Consider the following 22,360-nt stretch of genomic DNA (forward strand, 5'->3'; position numbering starts at 1 on the left):
CACATAACAACAATTCAAACATAATACATAAAAGGTTAGAAGTCCAAGTATGATAACTGGAACGACTGGGAATGATGCAATTTCTCCATTTTGAAAGTCGCTCTGTTTTCCCTCCACTCTGTACTTCCGGTCGTTGATCTTGCGAGCAGTCGTGAAAATTTAAAGTCGAAGACTCAGACAAGGGGAGGCAACTTTGCCCAAAGCAATAAAGAATTACTCCCCTTGAATTTTGTATCGTCCTAACAGTAATATTATGAAAAATAAACAAATATTTATTTGTTTAAAATTAATATTTCAGAGCTATACTCGATCCTCACAATTTTATACATTTTTTTTTTTTTTTTTCCTATTTTGAAGAAAAATAATTACTAAGTTTTTTTTCTTCAATTTAACATCATGGCAAGAAAAATAAGAAAAGAAAAAATGTATAAAATTTTGAGGATGAAGTATAGCTCTGAAATATTAATTATAAACAAAATGTTTGTTATTTTTCATAATATTGCGTTGTAATTTGGCTTTTAAACATATTTCATATGCATTTTATTTTAAAATTTAATCAACACTTCTATCACAGAAATCACAACCCTGATTGGTTGCTTTTTGTTGTTTTGGCAACAGAATCTCAGGTTGCTCAAATTAAGTGCCTAAATATCACATGAATAGAGTATAAGCAGAAGCATTTGCTGTGCTTTGCTGTACTTTTATCGTGTCTTTATTCATCTTACATAATTATTAAAACCCATATTTATCATCAAAATAAGATGCATCCATTTAATCTGTATATGTTTAATAATTAAAAAAACAATTTTTTACTAATACATCACCACTTAGCAAGGTCCGAGGGTCAGTTGAGAATAAGTGTTACAAAGATTATCAGTTGGGTGATTATCATCTCTACAAGACGACTGGAAACAATTGATCAGGTGGAAAATAGAATGAAAGTTTCGTTTGGTTTCTGGGAAAGGAGAGAGAGAAAACAAAGTTCTTTGTTATGGTTGTAGCTAGATGAGTTCTTGCTGTGGATGTTTTACAGGAGAAGGAATATCAGATATCAGTCAACCACCTAACATACAGTAAAGAGAGGCTAGATACATCTTTTTGATGTGAAAGAGGTTGTAGGAACTAGAGAACATCCTTCATTAGACTGTGAAGTCAACTTTGTACCCTGCCAGAATGTGATAGCAGTACCATCTTAGGAGGATTTGGCTCTTATGCAAATGATTTTTTCAAACTCAAATGAGATTCATCAACACAGCCTCTCATATAAAATATATACTTTGCAAAAGAAAGAATATAGATTTTAGGACATATGTAAAGTGTTTGGAAGAAAAGTACTTTTAATAAAGAACTTACCTTTTGGACATTTAAACCAATGACCACGTCGAAAACTCATTGCTTGCACAATTTCTTTTCTTTCTCTTTTTGAAATTGGAACGACTTCAGAAAGGCTTTTCAATATTTCGAACACTTTATCTCGAACAACTGTATAATCTGGAGACATTAACATTTGCAAACCTTCATCTACCAGTTGCTTGCATTCAGTTGACATGCTTTCTACAGTTTTTCTGGCATTAAAAATCTGAAGAATATTCTCAATTCGTCCTATCTCTATTTTAATTTCTTCGAATTGTGTTTCAGAGAAAATTTCAACATTTTTTACAATCCAGTAGCATAAATCCTTACATTGTAGCAAAATAGTAGATTCCTCTTTTAAAACCGGTTCTTCCATTAATTCATTAAGGATCGAAAGGAATGTAATTCGATGCTGAAATGAACGGCAATAAAATAAAGTTCTTTTTAAGATGTTTTTCTTTGATTGCATAAGTTGAATTCTAAGTTGAATTTGGTAAGTTAAATTGAGTTTTTTAATATCTGCTCCAATCTGAATATTCAATGCATCGATTTCAGGTTTCTCTCCAATCATTTTCTTTTTTATTTGATCTATATCCATCAAGACCTTATTGATAATCTCTCCATAACGCAAATTTTGTCTGATTGGGGTTTTGCATTTCGGACAAACTTTAAGCTGAATTTCACCTTCTATGTCTCGAGACATCCATTCATCAAGTCCGGAGCTTTCAAAAATATGTCTACAGTCTTCCAGTTCCACAAAGTGAGCATCTTCCTTGTTCTCTGTGCCAAAAAATATTTCTGTTAGGTCATTTTCATTGCACACACGACACAAACGTGGGCATTTTTCACCACATAAGCCAACACAGTTGTGACCACAGCGAAGGAGTTTTAAACAAGGCTCGTTACATTTGGGCCGATCACAAGGTTCATGACAATATCTGGTACATTTATAATGTTTACAAGACCATTTGCATGGTTGTTTGCAAGGTATGCACAACTCCCCACATAACTCCATACATTTACTGTGAATGCATCTGTTCTTACAAGGTCTCAAACATGGGAAACAAACATTACATTGCCGGTTTTGGCATTTATGACCACAGATCAAATCTTGTTGGCAGCCATGAGAGCAGAGAGAATGGATCCGACGATCAGAACACTCTCCACACTTACCACTGCATAGATGCCCGCAATCTAAACGTTTTGAACATGGCTCAGGGCAAAGAGATACTTGCTGGAAACAAGGCGATTCCACACTATGTCCACATGGATAAGTTTTATGAACACCAAACATACATTTACTGGTACAGGATTCACCACAACACTTCATACACTGATGGCCACAAATTAGAAGCTTCTGACAAGATTCTTGACATATAAATGTGTTTGGATTTGTCGAACAGGACATTTTCTGTTGATGTTTGCACTGTGGTACAACTTTAGTCACCATTTTCTTACAAGGGGAACATTTCTGTGAGCAAACATCAATGCATCTATGATTTTCTGGGCAGTTGGGTGCTAATTTGGTGCACTGCTCCAAACATTTGTATTCATCATGGTCATCAATTGGATGGCAGTACCGTTTACACATGTGACCACAATTAAGACGACTTTCACATGGAATTAAACAACCGCCTTCAGGTGCTTGAGAAAAGTCTGAGGGATTTTTGACCTCAATTTTATGGTCTGGATGATTCAAACAGCAGAGGGTTAGTCCACAACCAACCTGGTTAACAGATTTTAATGTCTGCAAGATATTCCTCCATAACTTGCTTTGTTCTGCAAGGATTTCAAAATTTCCTATAACATAAAAGCCCATCTTCGCTCGAGATAGGGCAACGCACACTCTGTTATCAATCTTTAGAAAGCCAACCTTCTTTTCTACATTATTTCTTACCAAAGAAAGTAAAATTATATCATTCTCTTCTCCTTGGTAATTGTCAACCACAGTCAAATGTACACCTTTATAAAAATCACCACGCATCAACTTTTTGAGATTAAAAAGCTGAGATGTGTACATTGTTAATACAGTTATTTGTGATGGTTTGTAACCCTGTTTGAGGAGATATTCACACAATCCAATGCAGAAATCTGCCTCATAGGGATTACTGTAGCTGGTGCCCTCTGGATTTGTCTTTTCAAGTTCATTATGCTGAATGAAAAATAGGTTGCTAGCAAGTCCTTGGATATTTTCATATTTTTTCACAGATTGATCATCACACAAGTCTGGGTAAATTGGATGAAGCAGTTGAGAAATTTCTGGTCGCATGCGATGCTGAGATGAGAGACATTTTACATGGCATTTGTTAAGGACCATTCGCTCAAACAAAGAGATTTCTAAATTGTAGTTGCGAGCTAATTCAAAGACATTTGGATTTGGCCGAAGTTGTTTGTGGTCCCCAATCAGGATCAAGTGTTCACAAAGTGGGTTCAAAGCTGTCACCACATGGGCCTCCAAGATTTCAGCAGCCTCCTCCACAATGATGATTTTTGGTTTGACTTCTTGCAATAAAAGATGGTACTTGGCAGCAGCTGTTGTAGTCATTCCAACAATAAGGGAATTCTTCATTATTTCACCATCTTCAGAATGGCGGATTTCCTTACTGGCTTTGCAAACACGATCATAATCAAGTTGTTTCTGTACAATTTGATCTTTCAGATGTTGGCAATACAAATTGACCCAGTACCGATAGAGTCTCCAACGGTCGCTTTTACTCATCAACCACAAGTCATGATAATGAATTTGATCAACTTCATTATCGGTTAACGAGGCATTAGAGTTTAAATCTTTTTGCAACCGATTCTTCATTCTTTTCTTATCTTGTTTGGTTCTCTGAAAACCATCAGGAGTGAACTTGTTAGTCTTGAGGTCATCAAGAGCCAGTGCTATAAATTCTTTATCAATAATTTTCAACTTGGAAAAGTCTTCTTCGATATCATTGTCATTATCTAACATGCGATTATCATTAATGAAATCAACCTCTGTGTACACATTTTTTGCATCAGCAATGACATTATCTGCTCCTTCATCTACATTCTGTTCTTCTCTTTCATCCACTTGAACAATCTCAATGTCTCCATAACCGAGCCATTGAGTCAGAATGGAATCATTCATTTTGATTCTACGTTGAAAATTATCCTGATAACTTTTTTTCAACCAATTATAAAATTGACCCATGTGAGTCTCCAGAATATCTTCATGAAGAATTCCTTTTGTAGTCGCGTTCATTCTAGAAGTAATGTTTTCAATTTCAGTTTTCAGAGATGCCCGCTTATCATTTAGTCTATTCCTATTTTCTATAAGTTTAAAAGAGAATCGTAGATGATTTTTGTAAGTTTGTCTGACATTTTTCAAAAGATATTGCTCTAGAACTTCACTTTTACTTCTACCTCCAACACGAACAATACCACCTTCCAGAAATGCAGCTATTTCTTCAAGAAATTTATCCAAGGCTTGGTTTGTGTAAGACACAATCAACAAGGGACTCTTCCTATCAGAACACCAGAGATCCTTGTTTGCGCAGAGAGCTTTGACAATTTTCAGTCCAATATAGGTCTTTCCCGTACCAGGAGGTCCTTGTGTTAGGGAGAATTCTTTTGTTAACACGTTTTGTAGAGCCTGATATTGAGTCATTCAGCTTCAAATCATCCGCCTTCGGCCACGGATCATGAAGAATATCTAGAGAAAGACAGTTTTCTGAATCTACTTCGACAACCCTTTCTCGAGAATGATAAAAAAGTTTGCAGTCATTCGTTAAGCAAGCGAGATCCATTTTAAGAGGGTTTTGTTGAGTAAGATATTTGGGTGTTTTTACATCTGACTTGCCGTGAATGATATAGTCTTGAAATGGCATGTTTTCCTCATTTATTTCTTTCAACGCTGTCAGGATTGGATGACAAGCTTCAAAGTAGGCGGTTGTCTCAGCCAAAATAAAACTTGTGTCTGGTGAAAAGTTAGGAATATTTTCCGAAGAAATAAATAAAAGATCTATATATCCCTCCTTTAGTTGTGGTACTTCTCTGGCTGCAACTGTTGCAAAATAAATGGTTTGGAAATTGTCTGATGTCAGAGCGACAAGAGAACCATACAGAAGACGTTTGCTCTGTTCCCAATTGACATTATGAGACACATTAAATGATACTCTATAGGCAATTCCATCTAATGTACATAGTGGATACAAAACATATACATTATGGTAGATGCGTAGGTCATTTATGTGGGTTTTCTGATCTTTAGCTAGTGCAAGGTAGTCCCTGATGCCATTTCGTAAAGGGGAAAGGAAATCCTCTCTCAGCAGACGGAATTGAACATCTAGATAATGATCTACATTATCATAAGCGCCTTTCAGTTTATTTTTTCGAATAAATACATTGTCTTCGGAATGAAGAGACTTGGCTGATGGCACTATTTCAAGAGTGCGAAAGTCTTCGGGTGGACTGTCTTCAAGATCTAAAGCACTGTTTCTGACTTCAGTCTTTTCTACCAAGACTTTTAACAAACGTTGAAGTTCCTCATATTTGTCTATCAGCTTTTGGGCCTCATCAGGCGTCATGTTCACATCATGTCCATCTAATAAAGCACTTAAGAGTCCAACGATTGGAACGGCTGGCAAATAATCAGTTGGATTACGAACAATAATTATCTTCAGAAGAAACATGAGATTACAGAGAAAATCAAAAAGGTTTCTTGCATTATTAAGTTTGTTAATGTTCATGAGAATTTGAGAAATCCTCGAAGGGAAATTTGAATGAAAGACTGACGATAGAATTTGGTTATTTTGTTCCTTTAAGGAAACACTTTGCAGACTTTTTTTGAGAACTCTGAGAAATAATTCTGCAACTTCATAGGTAACTGGTTGGTCAAAAAGTTCTTTCAAAGGTGTCAAGTTAGAAGACAGACTGAAAGTAACTTCATTTTGGTCTTTCCTAATTAAATCATTCAATCTGGCTGCCGTGAATTCTCTTCGCTGGTTATGGTTTCTGGGAATCCTTTACAAAAAGAGAAAGCAAAAGAATCAAAGAGTTTTGGTAAAAACAAAAATGAGTACTTATGCAGAATATTGACTGTGTTATCATAACATATTCCAAGCAGGTTATGTAAACTGCCGGAAGATGCTGAATGAAAATTTTGTTGCTGCTTTTTTTTTTTTCTGACACTGCTCAACTTTTAATGTAATGAAAAAAAAAAATCGTGATTTTTTTTTTACCGAAAATGATAGCCAATGTTTAAAATGCTAACAAACAGTTCAAAAAGAAAAAATAAACATAATTATAATTGAAATAGTCATTCTATGTTAAGTTGAATAAAAAAAAAGTACTTGTGCAGTTTACAGTCCATGCAAATTCATGTAACCTGCCTAGAATATGTCACTGATAATGCAATTTGTATTTTGTGTAAGTACTTAAAAATGTAAAAATAAATAAATAAATAAAATAAATAATAATATAACAGAAAAATAAATTGCTGATGATCTGTTTTTACCAAAACTGTGATGGGAAGCTTGATTCAGAACAATTAGAATCGTATCCATAACATAATAGAGGTAAGAGATGATACACAAGCAGCACAGATCACTTTTGACTGTTGGTTTTAAACCGGACTTTCACAAATGGATCTCAATTCCATTTTATAAACTAAAGGATTGAGGCAGTAAGTTTTGTCCTATATTACTTGAACAATTAAATCTGTAGGAACCATTTTAATATTTCTGGAACTTTCATACATTCAAGAAATCTCAGATACATATATTCTGGCCATGATACTAAAATTCATTTGGTAAAGTTTTAACCATTAAACTTTTGACTGTATTAACAATAATCCTTCCTGTCATCTGTTTTAGAGACTGTTTGTTTTAAGCTGGACTTCCATGAATGGATCTCTATTCTGTATCATTTGTCAACGAAATTGATGGAAAATGAATGTAAAGCGTCTAAAGTTATTTGCTGTCATTTGATTGGAACATCAGTTTTATCCACTGTATCCCCTACTTTATGTCCCTGTGTTGAAGTTACTATTTTTCAAACTAAGGATGGACCAGTAAGTCCCATTCTATATTAACTTGAGTATTAAAACTGTAGGAATCATTTTAATATTTCTGGAATTGTTATATATTAAAGAAATCTCAGATACATATATCCTGGTAATCATACTAAAAATCCTTAGACACTCTTTGGCAAAGTGTTCATCATTAACCTACTCCAAAATTAATCTTTCCCCAATTCTTTCTACATGTTTTTTTTATATCCAGCCTACTAATACATATGAGAAGCTCCTTTTCTAAGACATTGTTTTTATTATGGAAAATGTTGTAAGCTGAAGCCAAATAAAACATTGAAAATTTGAAAGCGATATAACTCAAAAATCGTTTATATTGAATTTTGAAATAATATGTAATAAACTTATTTTTACATTATTTCATTCTTAAAATATGTGCTTTTTACAATATAAGATGTTTTTCAACCCTCTTATTCATGCTAATTTACAGAACATTAATCAGAAAGGATTTTTCACGACATATATGTGAAGCAGAATGATTTGCACAAATTGGAATTTTTTAATAAGAGACTCCTTCTTTTTTTTATATGAGAATTTGTGACACTATAAAATTCCTACCCTAACAACTTACCATTGACCACTCGTTCAAAAAATTGTCCAGTTACTGAGTCCATTTGAAGAAATCACCAAAGAAGCAAGTTACAGAACTTAAACCATAGCAATGATAATACCTATGATTTTAGCTTTGGGGTTATTTCTTTCAAAAGCTGTCCAATCTAATTATGATGTTTCTGACTTTAGTGGAATCCTTACCACTGTTGAACAATTCAATGAATCAATGGAAACAAGATTTTCGTCCTATCTAAATGATAAAAAACTTGTGTCTACTTTTCTAGATCTAAGATTCAAATTTAAATTAAAAAAAAACGACATGGAAAACACTATTAAGAATAAGATTTTATTATACATCTTCTACTTTCTACTGATGATAATGAAGCATAAGCAGCAAGATACACTTTAAGCTCTGTTGAGGGTCAAGAAGATCAAAGTAAAAGTAAAACTGTTTTTCTTTCAAACCTGTTTGATGAATTAGTTTTGAATAAGCCTACAGTAACAAATGAAAACCTAGAGCAGGTAAAAGCTGAGTTAAACCTGGAGACTGCAACTACAACAGAAATACAAGAAACACAATCTAAACTCAAGGGGAGTAAATCCCTTATGGTTAAGTGCACAAAAGAACTTGATCATCACATAGCTTTACAACTACTCGCAAGAGGTGATGATCCATTTCAGTGGTGGAAGAAGACACAGGAGACCTTCTAATTCAATTGGATTCAAAATTTTAAGTGCACCATCTTCATCTGTGGAGAGTGAGAGGCTCTTTCGTGCATGTGATAATGTGAGGAACAGGCTGTGTTCTAAGAATAGAGAAATTCTAATGTTTCTACATTACAACTTAAAAGTATTCAGCTTTAAATACTGAGGAGACTATGAGCAGAGGAGGCAGGCAGCAAGAATAGAAGAGGAAGTAGAGTAGCAGCAAGTGCAGAACTTTAGCTTATAGTTATTCACTTAAAAAATTACAATTTGTACTTTGTAGTTGGTTTGTAATTTCTTTTTTCTTATCTAATTATTTAATTATATTCAATATGTACTTTATATTTTGTAATTTTAGCTAATAAAGGCAAAAGGCTATAAAAATGTTAAATTAGCATTTACTATGTTAATGTGTCAAAGCTATCTGATGAGTCACTTGACAGTGGTGAAATGATTTAAATTTAATAGGAAAGAGAAAAATGAAACCACTGAATGGTTCAAAATGGCAATTGAAGTACATGTTCCCAAGCGGAAATTCTATAGAAAACCCCACTCTCCCCAATGTGCAGCTGCCATTGCTCAAAGGCAGCATGCAATCCACAGATTTAACCAAGATATGTCCAGTATAAATAGACAAAGACGAAGCTAGAAGTAATTGTAAGAAAGAAATAGCGACAGCTAAGAGATAATATACTGAAACCACCAGAAAACGCATCGAAGCACAGAAATTAGGAATCCATGATTTCTGGAAAATCTACAACAGTGTAGTAAATAATGGACAATCAACAATTCTCCCACTATCCAACAATCATGGAGTTATTTGTACGGCAACCGAGAAGGCTAATATGCTTGCAAGTCGGTTTGCCTCAAACTCCACATTAGACCGAGCAAACCATTCCCTCCCTGATTTTCCTTTGCAGACAGACGCCACACTAGATGATCTCAAAATCACTCCTTTTCAGGTGCATGATATCATAAAAAACCTACACACCTCAAAAGCATGTGGACCTGATCTCCTCTCAGCTGTGCTATTCAAAAAATGCTCTACTGAGGTTGCTCCAGTCCCCTCCAAGCTTTACAACAAATGCCTTAATGAATCATGCTTTCCTGACTGCTGGAAAACTTCTTCTCTGGCACTAGTTTACAAGAATTCTAGTGAAAGAACTGACCCATTAAATTACTGACCCATTAAATTACTGACCCACTTTTCGCCAAAATATTTGAGTCCATAATTAATCAAGCTCTAGTCCATCACCGTACAGCTGCTAAACTTCTGACCGACCAACAATATGGATTTAGGCAAGCCCGTTCTACAACAGATATCCTAACTGTAATCTCTGAACGTATATACCATACACTGGACAAAGCAGGGGAGGGTAAAGCTGTAGTCCTAGACATATCTAAGGTTTTTGACAGGGTATGGTATGATGGTCTTCTCCGAAAAATCAGATCATTACTAAGTATTCACTGGAAGACTACTGAACATAATTAAATCCTTCTTAAATAAGAGAAGAATCCAGATTATCCTCAACGGTCATACATCTAAACAATATGATATAAATGCGGGAGTGCCTCAGAGGTCTATCCTTGGACCTCTATTATTCCTAATATTCATAAATGACCTCTCTGATAAAATTGTCTCCGAGATGGGTATATTTGCTGATGACACCATGCACTATAACAGGCACAAAGGGAAAACAAATGAACACATATCTAAGGAAATGGCAGAAACACTAGAGGAAGACCTCTACTCTGTAGTGGAATGGGGACAAAAATGGATGATCACATTCAATGCTGCCAAGACTAAACTTGTTTTCTTCAATAATTACAAGAAACCTTAATAATAGCTATGGCTAAAGATACATTACCTGAAACTACTTCTTTCAAACTCCTTGGCTTAACATTCACAAGGAACATGAGTTGGAACAGATACATTGAGAGCATTGCCGGGGCCGCTGTGAGGAAGGTAGGCTCTCTCTACCATGCTAGAAAGTTACTTATACCTCTCCAAGACCATCATTTCCCCATGTATAGAGTATTGTTGTTACATTTGGGCTGGTGCATTTGCTATAAGTCTCACTCCTGGACAGGGTTCAAAAGAGAGTCGCTAACCTGATAGGTCCTGAACTGTCATTTAAACTTCAGCCTCTGTCCCATCGATGAAATGTTGCATCCCTCTGCCTGTTCTACAAGTATTTTAATGGTAGATGCTCCACGAAATAAAAGCCCTTGTACCTCCTTGATGTAAATATCCCTGACAAACTCGACAAGCAGCAAAATCCCACCCCTACACAGTACAGATCCCTAGATGTAAGAAAGCCTTCTACTCTAATAGTTTCTCCCCAAGAACTACTAGACATGGAACTCCCTTCCGGTATACTGCTTTCCCAACTGTACTCACATGCAGAAGTTCAAGTGTAATGTGAACAGATATCTTGCTGCTTAACTCCCCACGTAGTATCTCTGCAACTTATGGTCCCGATAGTAGCCCTACATCAAAGTGGCACTGTGCCTTGTTTGGGGTGAAAATGGAATAAAAAAAAAAAAGTAATTAATTGGCCAATTTGCCGATTGATTGGCCAATTACCGATTAATCAGCAAAATGACCAATTAGGCCGATTACCGATTACATCGGTACATCCTTAGTTGAAACTTTGGCAATCTTTTTAGGGTTCCAGTTTGGAGGGAAATTTTTGCGGGGAGAAAGTTTTAAAGATACCTTTTTAATGAAAGCAGTTTTTAGGTCATATTCAAATGTGTGGGAGAGAGAGAGAGAGAGAGAGAGAGAGAGAGAGAGAGAGAGAGAGAGAGAGAGAGAGAGATCTATGTTATATGAAAAAACACAAGCAAAACAACAAGTTTAAAAGTATAAGTTCACAAAAGAGATTTTTCATGTATGCTTTAAAATGGGAGTTTACATGGATATGAAAAAAACATATTCTTAATATGTAAAATATACCTTTGTCGTGCTCCATACATTTTGCTTTTGATGCGTTAGTATTCAACCTGAAAAATAGAAAATAAAGCATTTTGCTGATGAGAAGATTTTCTATTATGAGAAAAAAAAAAAAAATTTCAAAAACTACTTGGCAAATATACCCAGTGAACCAAGTGCAAGAAAGATTGAAACAATTGAACTTAGAGGGACGGTTAGAATCTAAAAACGATCTCTCAGTTGAAATGTATGAGCTAGCAGGTCTGGAATGTATGAGAAAGAATGCGTAAAATAGCAGGAATGTCTGGCATCCAGTAGGATGCTCCATCCTCAGCTAGTAGAAAATGATAAGAATTAAAAAAAAAAATAAAAAGAACAAGTTATCAGATCAAAGATATATTTGCTTTCTGTAATAGAAGAAACTACATATATATGGGAAAGTTTAAGGAAGAGAATAAGATCAATTCTTTAAGAGGAGACTCATCAGGATAATGCAAAGCTCAACAAATTGATTTGAAGCTTATATAGAAATCAATAAAGAAAGAAAATGACTATATGAAACTATATATTAATATATATAGATTTATTCATTTATTCAGTAAGGGTATACATCAATGAGAACTCTTTATACCATGGTATTTCGAGGCCTAATGCTTCTCATCAGAAGGAGAGAAGATTCTAGGTAACATAATAGGGATGTGACACCTAGTGATAGTTACATCAGGAACGAAATAAAATATTGAGGTTGTTTGGGGGAAGTAAATTCATCTCTGCGATATAGGAGGCGTATAGTTTTTATTATATAATGTAGGTAAGTATATAGCATGTCAGTCATGGTGGGTTTAATATATGTGGACAATATGTGTGATTAAACTCTCAGTAAGAATATAGAGTAAGTTAATTGAAAAAAGATGCTTATTTAATCATATGTACTAATGAGTTATAGCTATGGATGTGGTTTACATGGTTTCTGATGGGTTTTTTTTTTTTTTTAATTCAATCTTCACTCCAAACAAGGCAAGTGTCACTTTGAAGTAGGGGGCTACTATAGAGGACATAATTTGCAGGGGCATTATGAAGGAAGATGAATAGAAAGATGTTTGTTCACATTACACTTGAACTTCTGCATATCAGTACAGTTGGGAAAGCAGTATCCTGGAAGGGAGTTCCAAAGACTTGCAGTTCTGAGGAAGAAACTATTGGAGTAAAAGGCTTTCTTACACCTAGGGATCTGTACTGTAAAAGGGTAGGACTTAGTTGCTTGTCGGGTTTGTCGGGGGTAGTCACATCGATGAGGTACAAATGCTTGCAGTTCGTCAGAGCATTCACCATTAAAGTATTTGTAGAACAGGCAGGGGGATGCAATATTTCGTCGATGGGACAGAGGCTGAAGCCTAGATGTCCATGAAATTCTGTCCATCAGAAAAATAATATCTATTTCAATGAAAGGAAAACATAAATCTGATAATGGGATTCTTTGGAATAAGAGAGCTGGGGAGAGAGATTGTTTTTCAAGTTGGGCTTCGTAAAAATGGATTTTAAATAACTAATGAGGACAGACAAGTACAATAACTTAGATTCAAAACGTTTGTTTTTGTATTTAGGAAATATTTTCATTTTGTCCACCTGTTATATTTAAGTGTTAGACCATCAAGTAAATGATAGGAATTGAACCTTGGAAGATAATACAGTTTCTTTGAGGGAAAAGTAATTTGAGTTGAAGAGAAAGATATTGTTGGTTTTTTGGCATTTTTTGCTTTCCCTCGGTGATGCATCTTTGCTGTCACTTGAAGAAGTGAGAATTTCCTGTTTCTTCTTTTTCACAAGCAAGTTTCTCACACATGCATGCCGACACTTTACCCAAAAAGGGTTAAATTGATTGGCCGATTTTGATCATTCCGATGGCTCCACAGCGGATTCAGCCAATGGCAATTACTGACCTACTGCGGGCCCGACGCCTTCGATGGTTCGGCCATGCCTCTCGCTGTGATGCGGGGGTCTTTATCCACGAGGCTATCTCCCCACGTCCTCTACCCGGCTGGAAAAAACGTGTTGGTGGCCAGCTAAGAACGTGGCTCGGGACTATCAAAGCTGATGCTGAGCTTATTTCGGGCCCGCTCATCTATGGTCTGTCTCGTTGGAGACGTGACTGGCTATTGCTCACTTGGGATCTTGCCTCCGATCGCCGGGCTTGGGCCGCAGTGGTACGAGATGTGCATCTTCATGAAGCCGACTCAACTCCTCCAGGGTGAATGTCGTTTCAAGTACAAGTAAGTAAGTGTCTGATGGCAAGGTGATCTGGTGATGCATGGTACTGGGAAAGCCACAATGGGAAATTTAAATGTGATTTTGGAGATTTTTAAAACTTACCTCTTTACTTGTCTCCCTATGAGGGCAGTTAGAAACAAGGTCGGTTTTTAATGTGAAGAAAAACATACATGCCTTCTAACCATCAAAAAAGCACTCTGAATTGACACAAAATAAAAATATTCCTTCTCCACTGAGTTCGAGCAAAAATGATGAAAAATTGTATCAGAATAGATTGCACTTGATATTTTGAAGGCATTCAACAGTGTTGCATTCTGATCTTAAACAGAGTGGAATGATAAAATTGTTGCCATAAAAAAGATGATGATTCCATTTCTGTTTCATGAAAACTGCTTTTCTTTTTTTTTTGTTGCAGACCATCTACTAGTTGGCCAGTTGTGTACAAATCCCAAGGGCAATAAGAGCCTTCTATCATGTCTGAAAGTGACACAATGTTTAATGAGCAAGACTGGAGATGTGCCACTGTACAACTGATGCTCTCTACCGATCTAAGTTATGACAACAGGACCATTACCAGCACCCTCAAAATGCATCGCTGAATTGCCATGAATAACAGGGATATGCCCAGGATGATGAAAACAAAGTTTCTGGCCATGGTTATAGTCTTTAGTGTGGCATTCTGGTCTTATATATAAACTTCAGGGTTTTTGACATGATTAGGTATTTTCTTTCTAATCAAAGATTCCAAGTAACTCTGGATGATGTCTCTTCATTCTCTTTTCCTATCAATGCTGGTGTCGCTCATGGTTAAATTCTAGGCTCAACCCTTTCTTTTGTATATAGCATGGGTTCTCAGCATTGCGCGGATGTGAATAGATGGTATATTAAGGCTATTGAGTAACCACTCCCAAGCTCTAAAAACAAACCAACTAAAATAATAGCGAGTGTCCATGTGAGTGCAAAAATAAAAAAAAAAATAAAAAAAAAAAATAGCCTGTAACGTGAAAGAGGAAAAGGAGGTGAAAAAAAGCAAATGCATTAACTGACTCGGTTACGGAACACCTTTGAAATAACGTGTTTTAAATGTACGTTGAGATCACTTGGTGTGAATGATTTTGCAAAAATGCCAACAAAAAAACTTACCCTTCCTTGCAAAAAACAGCCAAGTTGACAGTCAAAGAATTAATCTTTTTTGGCGACTTTTGGGATATTTGTCGCCTGAGAGATTGATCTTTCTATAAATACCAATTTTGTCAGTGTTCTTTGCGTGATTTGAAAGTTTTTGCCAGACATGCAAACACACATTTTGCCTTGTATATATTAAACTAGCAGGGCAATTGGCATTGCCCGGGTGTATGTAGGTGGTGTAGTAAGAAATAAAAAAAGTGGTAGTAGCAGGGGGGGGGAGATAAAAACAACAGTAGGCAGTTTGGGTGGAGAGAGGTGTTAAAAAAATGTGGCAGTAGGCAGGCAGGCTTGAACCCATAACGCGGAGGAGGAAAAAAAAAGTAACATCTTAGCCGATGTGTTCATGGCAAAAGTGGAAGTCGAGAGCATTGAAATTAAGCGTAGACAATCGAACAGGGATGAGGACTTGCGAAACTGTTGATGCAAAAAGCAAACTTTTCTTGTAAAAACGGGCGAATTAATTTTTTGATATTTGTCGTCTGAAAGACCGAGGTTTCAAACGATACTGGTTTCGTTAGGATCTTCCGTGGGTGTCAGAAGTTTTTGGCAGACATACAAACACACACACATTTTGCCCTTTATATATTATACTAGCGAAGGGTACCAGGTGTTGCCCAGGTGTTTGGAGGTAAATCAAAACTCCAGGGGAGAGGGATGGGAGCGGTTAAAATAAAATAAAAAAGTTTTGGTAGGTGAGTATGAGGATTGAACCGAAACCCTTGAGGCAAAGTTGGAAATTAAAGTGTGAAAAAAAAATGTGCGACATTAACTATTGGGTCACCACGACATACTAACGGAAACACGTTTGAATTTATTTAATTACTTAGAATTTGTAGGTGCACGTTTTAATGACTTAATGAGGTCAACTTTGACTGCGGGGTATTTCATTTACTGTGGAACGCATTTTTTTTTTATTCCCAAGATGCTGAAAAGCTCCCCTTGCCCAAATTGAATAGCAATTGTCTGATATAAGGAAAATATTTCCACATTGATCAAAGCTGATTGTTTTCGGACATTTCGGCCGATGGCGACCGGAATTAGTGTTGCTTTTATTATAGGAAAAAGCCTAATCCACATGCGACAAGCAAAAACTGTTGAATATTTATCTTCCCGAAGTCGAGCAAATTAAATAGACAGGCGAGCTCCGTTGTTAACTCGGAGATATTATGATTTATATGTGATATAAAAAGTTTTAAGAAGTTTTGACTCAACCGAGCGCTTCTCTGAAAAAAAGCCTTTCTTGGATATACACAAAAAGCGAACATACATACACACATTTTCGCTTTTATATATATATATATATATATATATATATGAAACTAGCATGGGTACCTGGCGTTGCCTGGGTAGAGAGGGGCTATGGAGCAACCAACCCTCTAAGAAAAAAAAAAAAATGATTTGTTTCAATGAAAATAGCAGCAAGTATTCATGCAAGCGCAAAAACAAAAAAATAATAATAGGCTCGAACCTGTAATGCAAAAGAGGAAAAGGAGATGAAAAAAGCAAACGTGCTAGCCGTCTCGCCCATGGCGATTTATGACGTTATGGGCCTTCGAAATGACGTGTTTCAAAAGTATGTTGAGATCACTAGGTGTATGATAACTTGCAAAAATGTTGACAAAATGTGACCCCTCCTTGCAAAAAACGGCCCAGTTGATCAGAAAAGAATGAATATTTTTGGCCAATTTTTAGATATTTGTCATCCAAGAGATGGACCTTTCTAAAGATACCAACTTTGTCAGTGTTTGTTGCGTGTGTCAAAAGTTTTTGGCGGACATACAAACGCACACACACTTTTATATAATAGACTAGTGAGGGCACCTGACGTTGCCCAGGTGTAGAGAGGTTTTATGGTAAACACATTGAGCAATGGAGCCCTAAAAAAATGTTTCAAACAAACAAAAAATTAACCAACTCCCTAAAAAAAAATGAAAACAGCAGCGAGTACCGGTGCAAGCTCAAAAAAAAAAAAAAACTTAGCCACAGTAGCCAGGCTCAAACTTGAAACATGAAGGAAGAAAAGAAGGTTAAAAAAGCCACCTATTTAGTCCCCGCGCTCACCATGACAAACGATGTTAGTGCCGTTCGAGATAAGGTTAGTCATTGCAAGGTGTATGATGACTTTGCAAAAATGTCGAAGGAAAAAGTTACCCTTCCTTGTAAAAAACAGCCAGTTAACAGTCAAAGAATGAATGTTTATTGGCCAATTTTTGGATATTTGTTGGCAGAGAGACTGATCTTTTTAACGATACCAATTTTGTCATTGTTTGAAGCATCTGTGAAATGTTTTCGCAGACATACGCACACACACAAACAGGCAGTTGAGATTCATCTATGTACTAGCCAGGGTGTCCAGCATTGCCCAGGTGTTTGGAGGTGTGTGTTGAGCAAAAAAAAAAAAAAATAAAAACAAAAGTTGTTGTAGGCAGGCAGGCTTAAACCCTTATGCAAAGGTAGAAAAGAAAGTAGCGGTGTGTGTAAGGGTGTTGGTTGAGGAAAAAAAAAGAAGTAAAATTGTAAGCGCAAAAAAAAAATAGTAGTCTCGAATTAAGCAGGCTCGAACCCATAACGTGCCAGAGGAAAAAGAGATGAAAAAAAAACAAATGCTCTTATCGATGAACCTACCGTGGTTGTCACATCACGGGCAGTCAAAATAACGCCTTTTATGTGACGTTTACGTTTTCTTTTTTGCAACGTCGAATGACTGGCAAAAAATGTCAGTGGGAAAACCGACCCTCCCTGTAGAAAAGTGCCCAGTTGAGGGTGAAGAAATTAATGTTTTGGGCGAATTTTTCGATATTTGTCGTCCGAAGGGTCAAGCTGGAAAAGTATACCAATCTCATGAAGATTTATCACCTCTGCCGAAAGTTTTAGGCTGATATACAAACATACATACATACATTTAAACAGACAGGTAAGATTTATATTATAGCTTGGGTGCTCGGCATTGCCCGGGTGTTTGGAGGTGTCTGTTGAGCAAAAAAAAAACAAAGTTGTAGTATGCAGGAAGGCTCGAACCCATGACGCAAAGGCGGAAAAGTGGAAGTGTGTGTAAGGGGGTGTTGGTTTAGCAAAAAAAAATAAAAATAAAAAATAAGAGTAGTAAGCAGGCTCGAACCGGTTATGCACCAGAGGAAAAACAGGTGAAAAAAAAAAATGCTCTTTTTGATATTTGTCGTCCGAAAGGTCGAGTTTCAAAAGTACACCAATTTCATGAAAATTTGTCGCCTCTGTCGAAAGTTTTATGCAAACATACATACATTTAAACAGACCGGTGAGATTTATATTATAGATATAAAAGGCAAAAAAAACGTGTCCATGAAAGCCTTTTTGGCTGGGGGTTCTCACGTCGGTTAGATTCCGGGAGAAGTTTTTGGATACTTCCTAAATCATAATATCTCAGATTCGCAAAAAGACATCGTCTCTATCTTTTTTTTTGATCGAGTTTAAAAAAATTCCCACCATGCTGTCGTCTCTGCTGTTTGTTTGTCTTTTTCGTATTAATAAAGCGAAACTAATCAAACGTTGGCGCCAACTCCTGGCTTTTGCCCAGATAGTACTTCTTCTGCAATTGGTCCTTCATTAATGTAGAGGAAACCCTTTATACTGGGACAATTACTATTTATTTGGATACTACCAGAGTGCACCTTTTTGGGGGAGCGGCTTTTCCCTTCTACATTTAAAACGACCTTTGTGGGAGGTTTAAAAGCAACGCCACTTCTGCAAGTCATCTTTTTGATTGACTATGTTTAATTTGAATGCTTTACACTTCTGGTCGCGTCATGGCGTAGTGGTAAGATGTCAGGTTTTCTTTCACTTTCTTTTCCGCCCTCGCATCGTGAGTTTGAGCCTGCCTCCATACTACCACTTTTTTTTTTCTTCTTTTTGATCAACACACACCTACAAACACCCGGGCAGTATAATAAAAGATGATCTTCCAGAGAATATTATTCAGAAAATTAACATCTACACTGATGATACTACTCTCCATTCTGATGTTGTTTCCCAGATCAGTTGAAAGATGTAGCTAACCATGAAGTTGACTCGGATTCAGTTGAAAATTGAGTTAGATAATGACTTCTTTTGTTTAATCCCGTTAAGAGTTAGCTTATATTTTTCAATCGGGATGTGTCTCTTTTCATGAGATTCTCATGGATGGCTCTGTTCTTGAGGAGAAATCAACTCCGAGATTTCTTCGTCTTTCTTTCTCATCAAATCTTTTTGGGGGTTCATACATTAGATCTATTGCTCTTTCTACTTCTCGTAATTAGGTTCTCTCTATCACTCTAAACACTCACATCTACCATAGGAGTTAATGTTTTTGCCCAATTTTTTATATTTGTCGTCTGAGAAATCGAGCTCCAAAATGATACTCATCTGGTCAAGATCTGTCGCCTCTGACGAAAGTTTTTGTGAGACATACATACATACATACATACATACATACATACATTTAAACAGACAGGTGAGATTTATATCATAGATTATTATGGCATGTATTTTTCAGAATTATCTGATCTATTTTCTGCTTCTTTTATTCCAGCTAGTTTGACTCGTTGATATAGTGCTCTCCATCAATTCACTGTTTTGATTTCTCATTATAATAAAGCTACCTATTCCAGAATCTACTTTCCAAGAACTGCAGACTTGTGGAACTCCTCCTGTAACTGTTTCTCTTTACCTAAAGCCTTGGACTTTTCAAAACTAATGTCGATAGGTGTTTTCTGTCTTTGTGATAATCATTTTTCGTTCTTGTTATTTTTTTATATTAAGTAGCTTCATGCCTTGTCTGGGTCAATTTTCATAAAAAGGAACTACAGCCAAAAGTAAAGTCAATTTGAAAATAATTTTTGTCTGGAATAAAGTTTAGATATATTTGTATATTTTCACCCTCTCTTTCATGAGATTCTTTATTTTATTTTTTTAGATGATTACAGCCTAAAACCTTAGTAAAAAGAAATTAGGTTAAAAAACAAAAAAAAAGGCAAAACAAATTCAATGGGGAATCAGTTTTGCATACAAGATTAACGTAAAATTATTCCTTTCGGACAATTGCAGCATTTTAGAACAATTAACCAAGTTTTTCTGTTTTGAGAGATAAATTTTAAGTGGAATTTCAATTTGTTTTTAGACAGGTTTTTCAGACTTTTTTTTATATAATTGACTAAGACAGAATCTCATTTTTCTTTTAGATTAAATGGAGAGTCACGACCTTCTTTAAGAAGGCCTGTTTACTGAAAAGTGACGTCATGTATGTGGTACAAGTAAGATCTGCCAAACAGCCAGACATTCGATAATGAATGAGAATATTTTAAAAATGCATAAAACAAGAGAAAAACAAGAAACACGTTTTGTACTGAAATTTAACTTTATTGAAAATATTTTTATATATTTATTATTTAAAAAAAAAAGATCAAAAATTAATTAAAAAATAAAAGTTTGTTGTTTTTACATAAATTTTAAAGACTAAAATTTGTTTATTTTGATTGTGAACAATGTAAAAGCAATTTTATTTACAGGTTCATTCAAATAAAAACATACAAAGGTCAATCAATGACAATTATATAATATTGCATTATCAATCTATTAAACAAACTAAGCACAAGGCCATCAAAATTGTGGGGAGTAGGTGCGTTAATGGTCATTCTTGTCTATCCTATTTTAGATATCTCACTCTTAGTTACAATCATTGCAGTTACCACAATACTACATTTACTCTAGGGTTCATTGTATCTAAAATATCCTCAATATGTTGAAAACTAAGATTTGTTGAGGACTAGGATATATAAATCCTAATCCGGTTACAAAAGAAAATAATGAAACGAATGGAATGAAGGAAACACAAACGCAACTGCTGGATCAGATAAACGTGCCGTTTATTTACTGTTGAAAGAATACATGTTTTAGATATAACACATGTTCATGTCAACGCAGGTGTAACCATCATTTGTTGCGGGACTGGTAGTATAAAAGGACAAAGGAAAAAGTGTGTACATCTCACGTTCGGGTCACTATCGTTTGTTTGCGTGTGGGAAGAGAAGTGAGTAATGTAGTGGAAAAGGGAATGATAGTCCAGCGTGTAGACAAAGACAAAGAAAAAGATTGAGGGTTGACATCAGTAAAATTGTGTGCCATGTTAGCAGTCAGCTACGCAAAGGTATTCTCAGGGACAAGTTGTATATATATAGAGAGAAAGAGTGAGAATGTCAATCCAGTTCATGGAGAAAGAAAGCGTATAAAGTCTATGTACGATCTGTTAGCTTTTTGTCCCACATAGTAGCAAGTGAGGCACGCGCATGACGCACCTACTGAAAAGGCACGCTGTCGGTCCGTAGACCGCCCAGCTCGGAAGCTGGTCTGAAAAGAGCAGGAAACAGCTTGTCTCTTGCTTTTATAGTTGTTTCCGGTGGTCTTTTGCGCATGTGTGGATTTCCTTTGAAAGGGAAGTGATGTTGTCCATGTGTGCGTACGTTAGCGTGTGTGTGTATACACGTGAATGTGAGTGTAGGTACGCGAACGGGAATATATGTGCATGTGTGGACGTGCGCGCGTATGTTTGCGTGCGCGTATGTATATGACAAGTAATATAGCTTGAGATGTGAATGCATGTTTTTGTGTGAGACTAGAAAAGGGTCGTGCAGATTATATATATTTATTCCATGTACTCACATAAAATTTTATTAGATATATTTTATGTATCTTTTCAGTATTTATTTCGACAGTGCTCAATACATGGGTATAACTACGTAGTAAGTTGTGGAAATATATGTGGCAATCAACTGATATAAATTATTGCACAGTAAAAATTATTACATTAAAACAAAAATCATTTTTTTATTTCGAATTATTTAATCAAGTAAAATGACATTTTTTTTTTACTTGATTTCTAAATTTAAAAAGCTCCTTTTTTTTTAATAGTATTTTCAAGTTAAATTCAGTTTTTACGATATTTTTGCTTATTAAATAGTGAACTAATTTGCTAGAATAACTTTTAAAATTTACTAATCAAGTAAAGAATGGAATTTTTACTTGATTAAATTATTCGAAATAAGAAAAATGATTTTTGTTTTAATTTAATTATTTTTGCTGTGCAATAATTTCTATCAGTTTGAAATATGTTAAACATTAAATATTTTTTTAAAAAATTGTTAATGACCGTTTTCGTAGAAAAAAAAAGTCCACTGATGTCAGCCGACGGCCCGGCCCGCTGCTACAAATTTATTCAGAATAGGGGCATGCCCGGCATGTGAGCGAGAAAAAGCAAAAGTAGAATAAGGGATGTATCTGCTACAGGAGAACATACA

At 35.7% G+C, this 22,360-nt stretch overlaps 1 protein-coding gene across 1 annotated transcript in view; it reads right to left on the bottom strand.

Annotated features, from left to right (window-relative positions):
- LOC145287999 (NFX1-type zinc finger-containing protein 1-like) overlaps positions 1–22,360 on the bottom strand; it is a 49,012-nt gene that overhangs the window by 14,529 nt on the left and 12,123 nt on the right. The window contains 3 exon segments of the mRNA XM_080135998.1: positions 1,354–4,982; positions 4,984–6,342; positions 11,625–11,671. Of these exon segments, the coding sequence (XP_079992124.1) occupies positions 1,354–4,982; positions 4,984–6,342; positions 11,625–11,644 (5,008 nt within the window). The 5' untranslated portion in view covers positions 11,645–11,671.

The sequence above is a fragment of the Euprymna scolopes genome, chromosome 11 (assembly GCF_053919585.1).
Source record: "Euprymna scolopes isolate OS-2025 chromosome 11, ASM5391958v1, whole genome shotgun sequence".
Classification (NCBI taxonomy): domain Eukaryota; kingdom Metazoa; phylum Mollusca; class Cephalopoda; order Sepiida; family Sepiolidae; genus Euprymna; species Euprymna scolopes.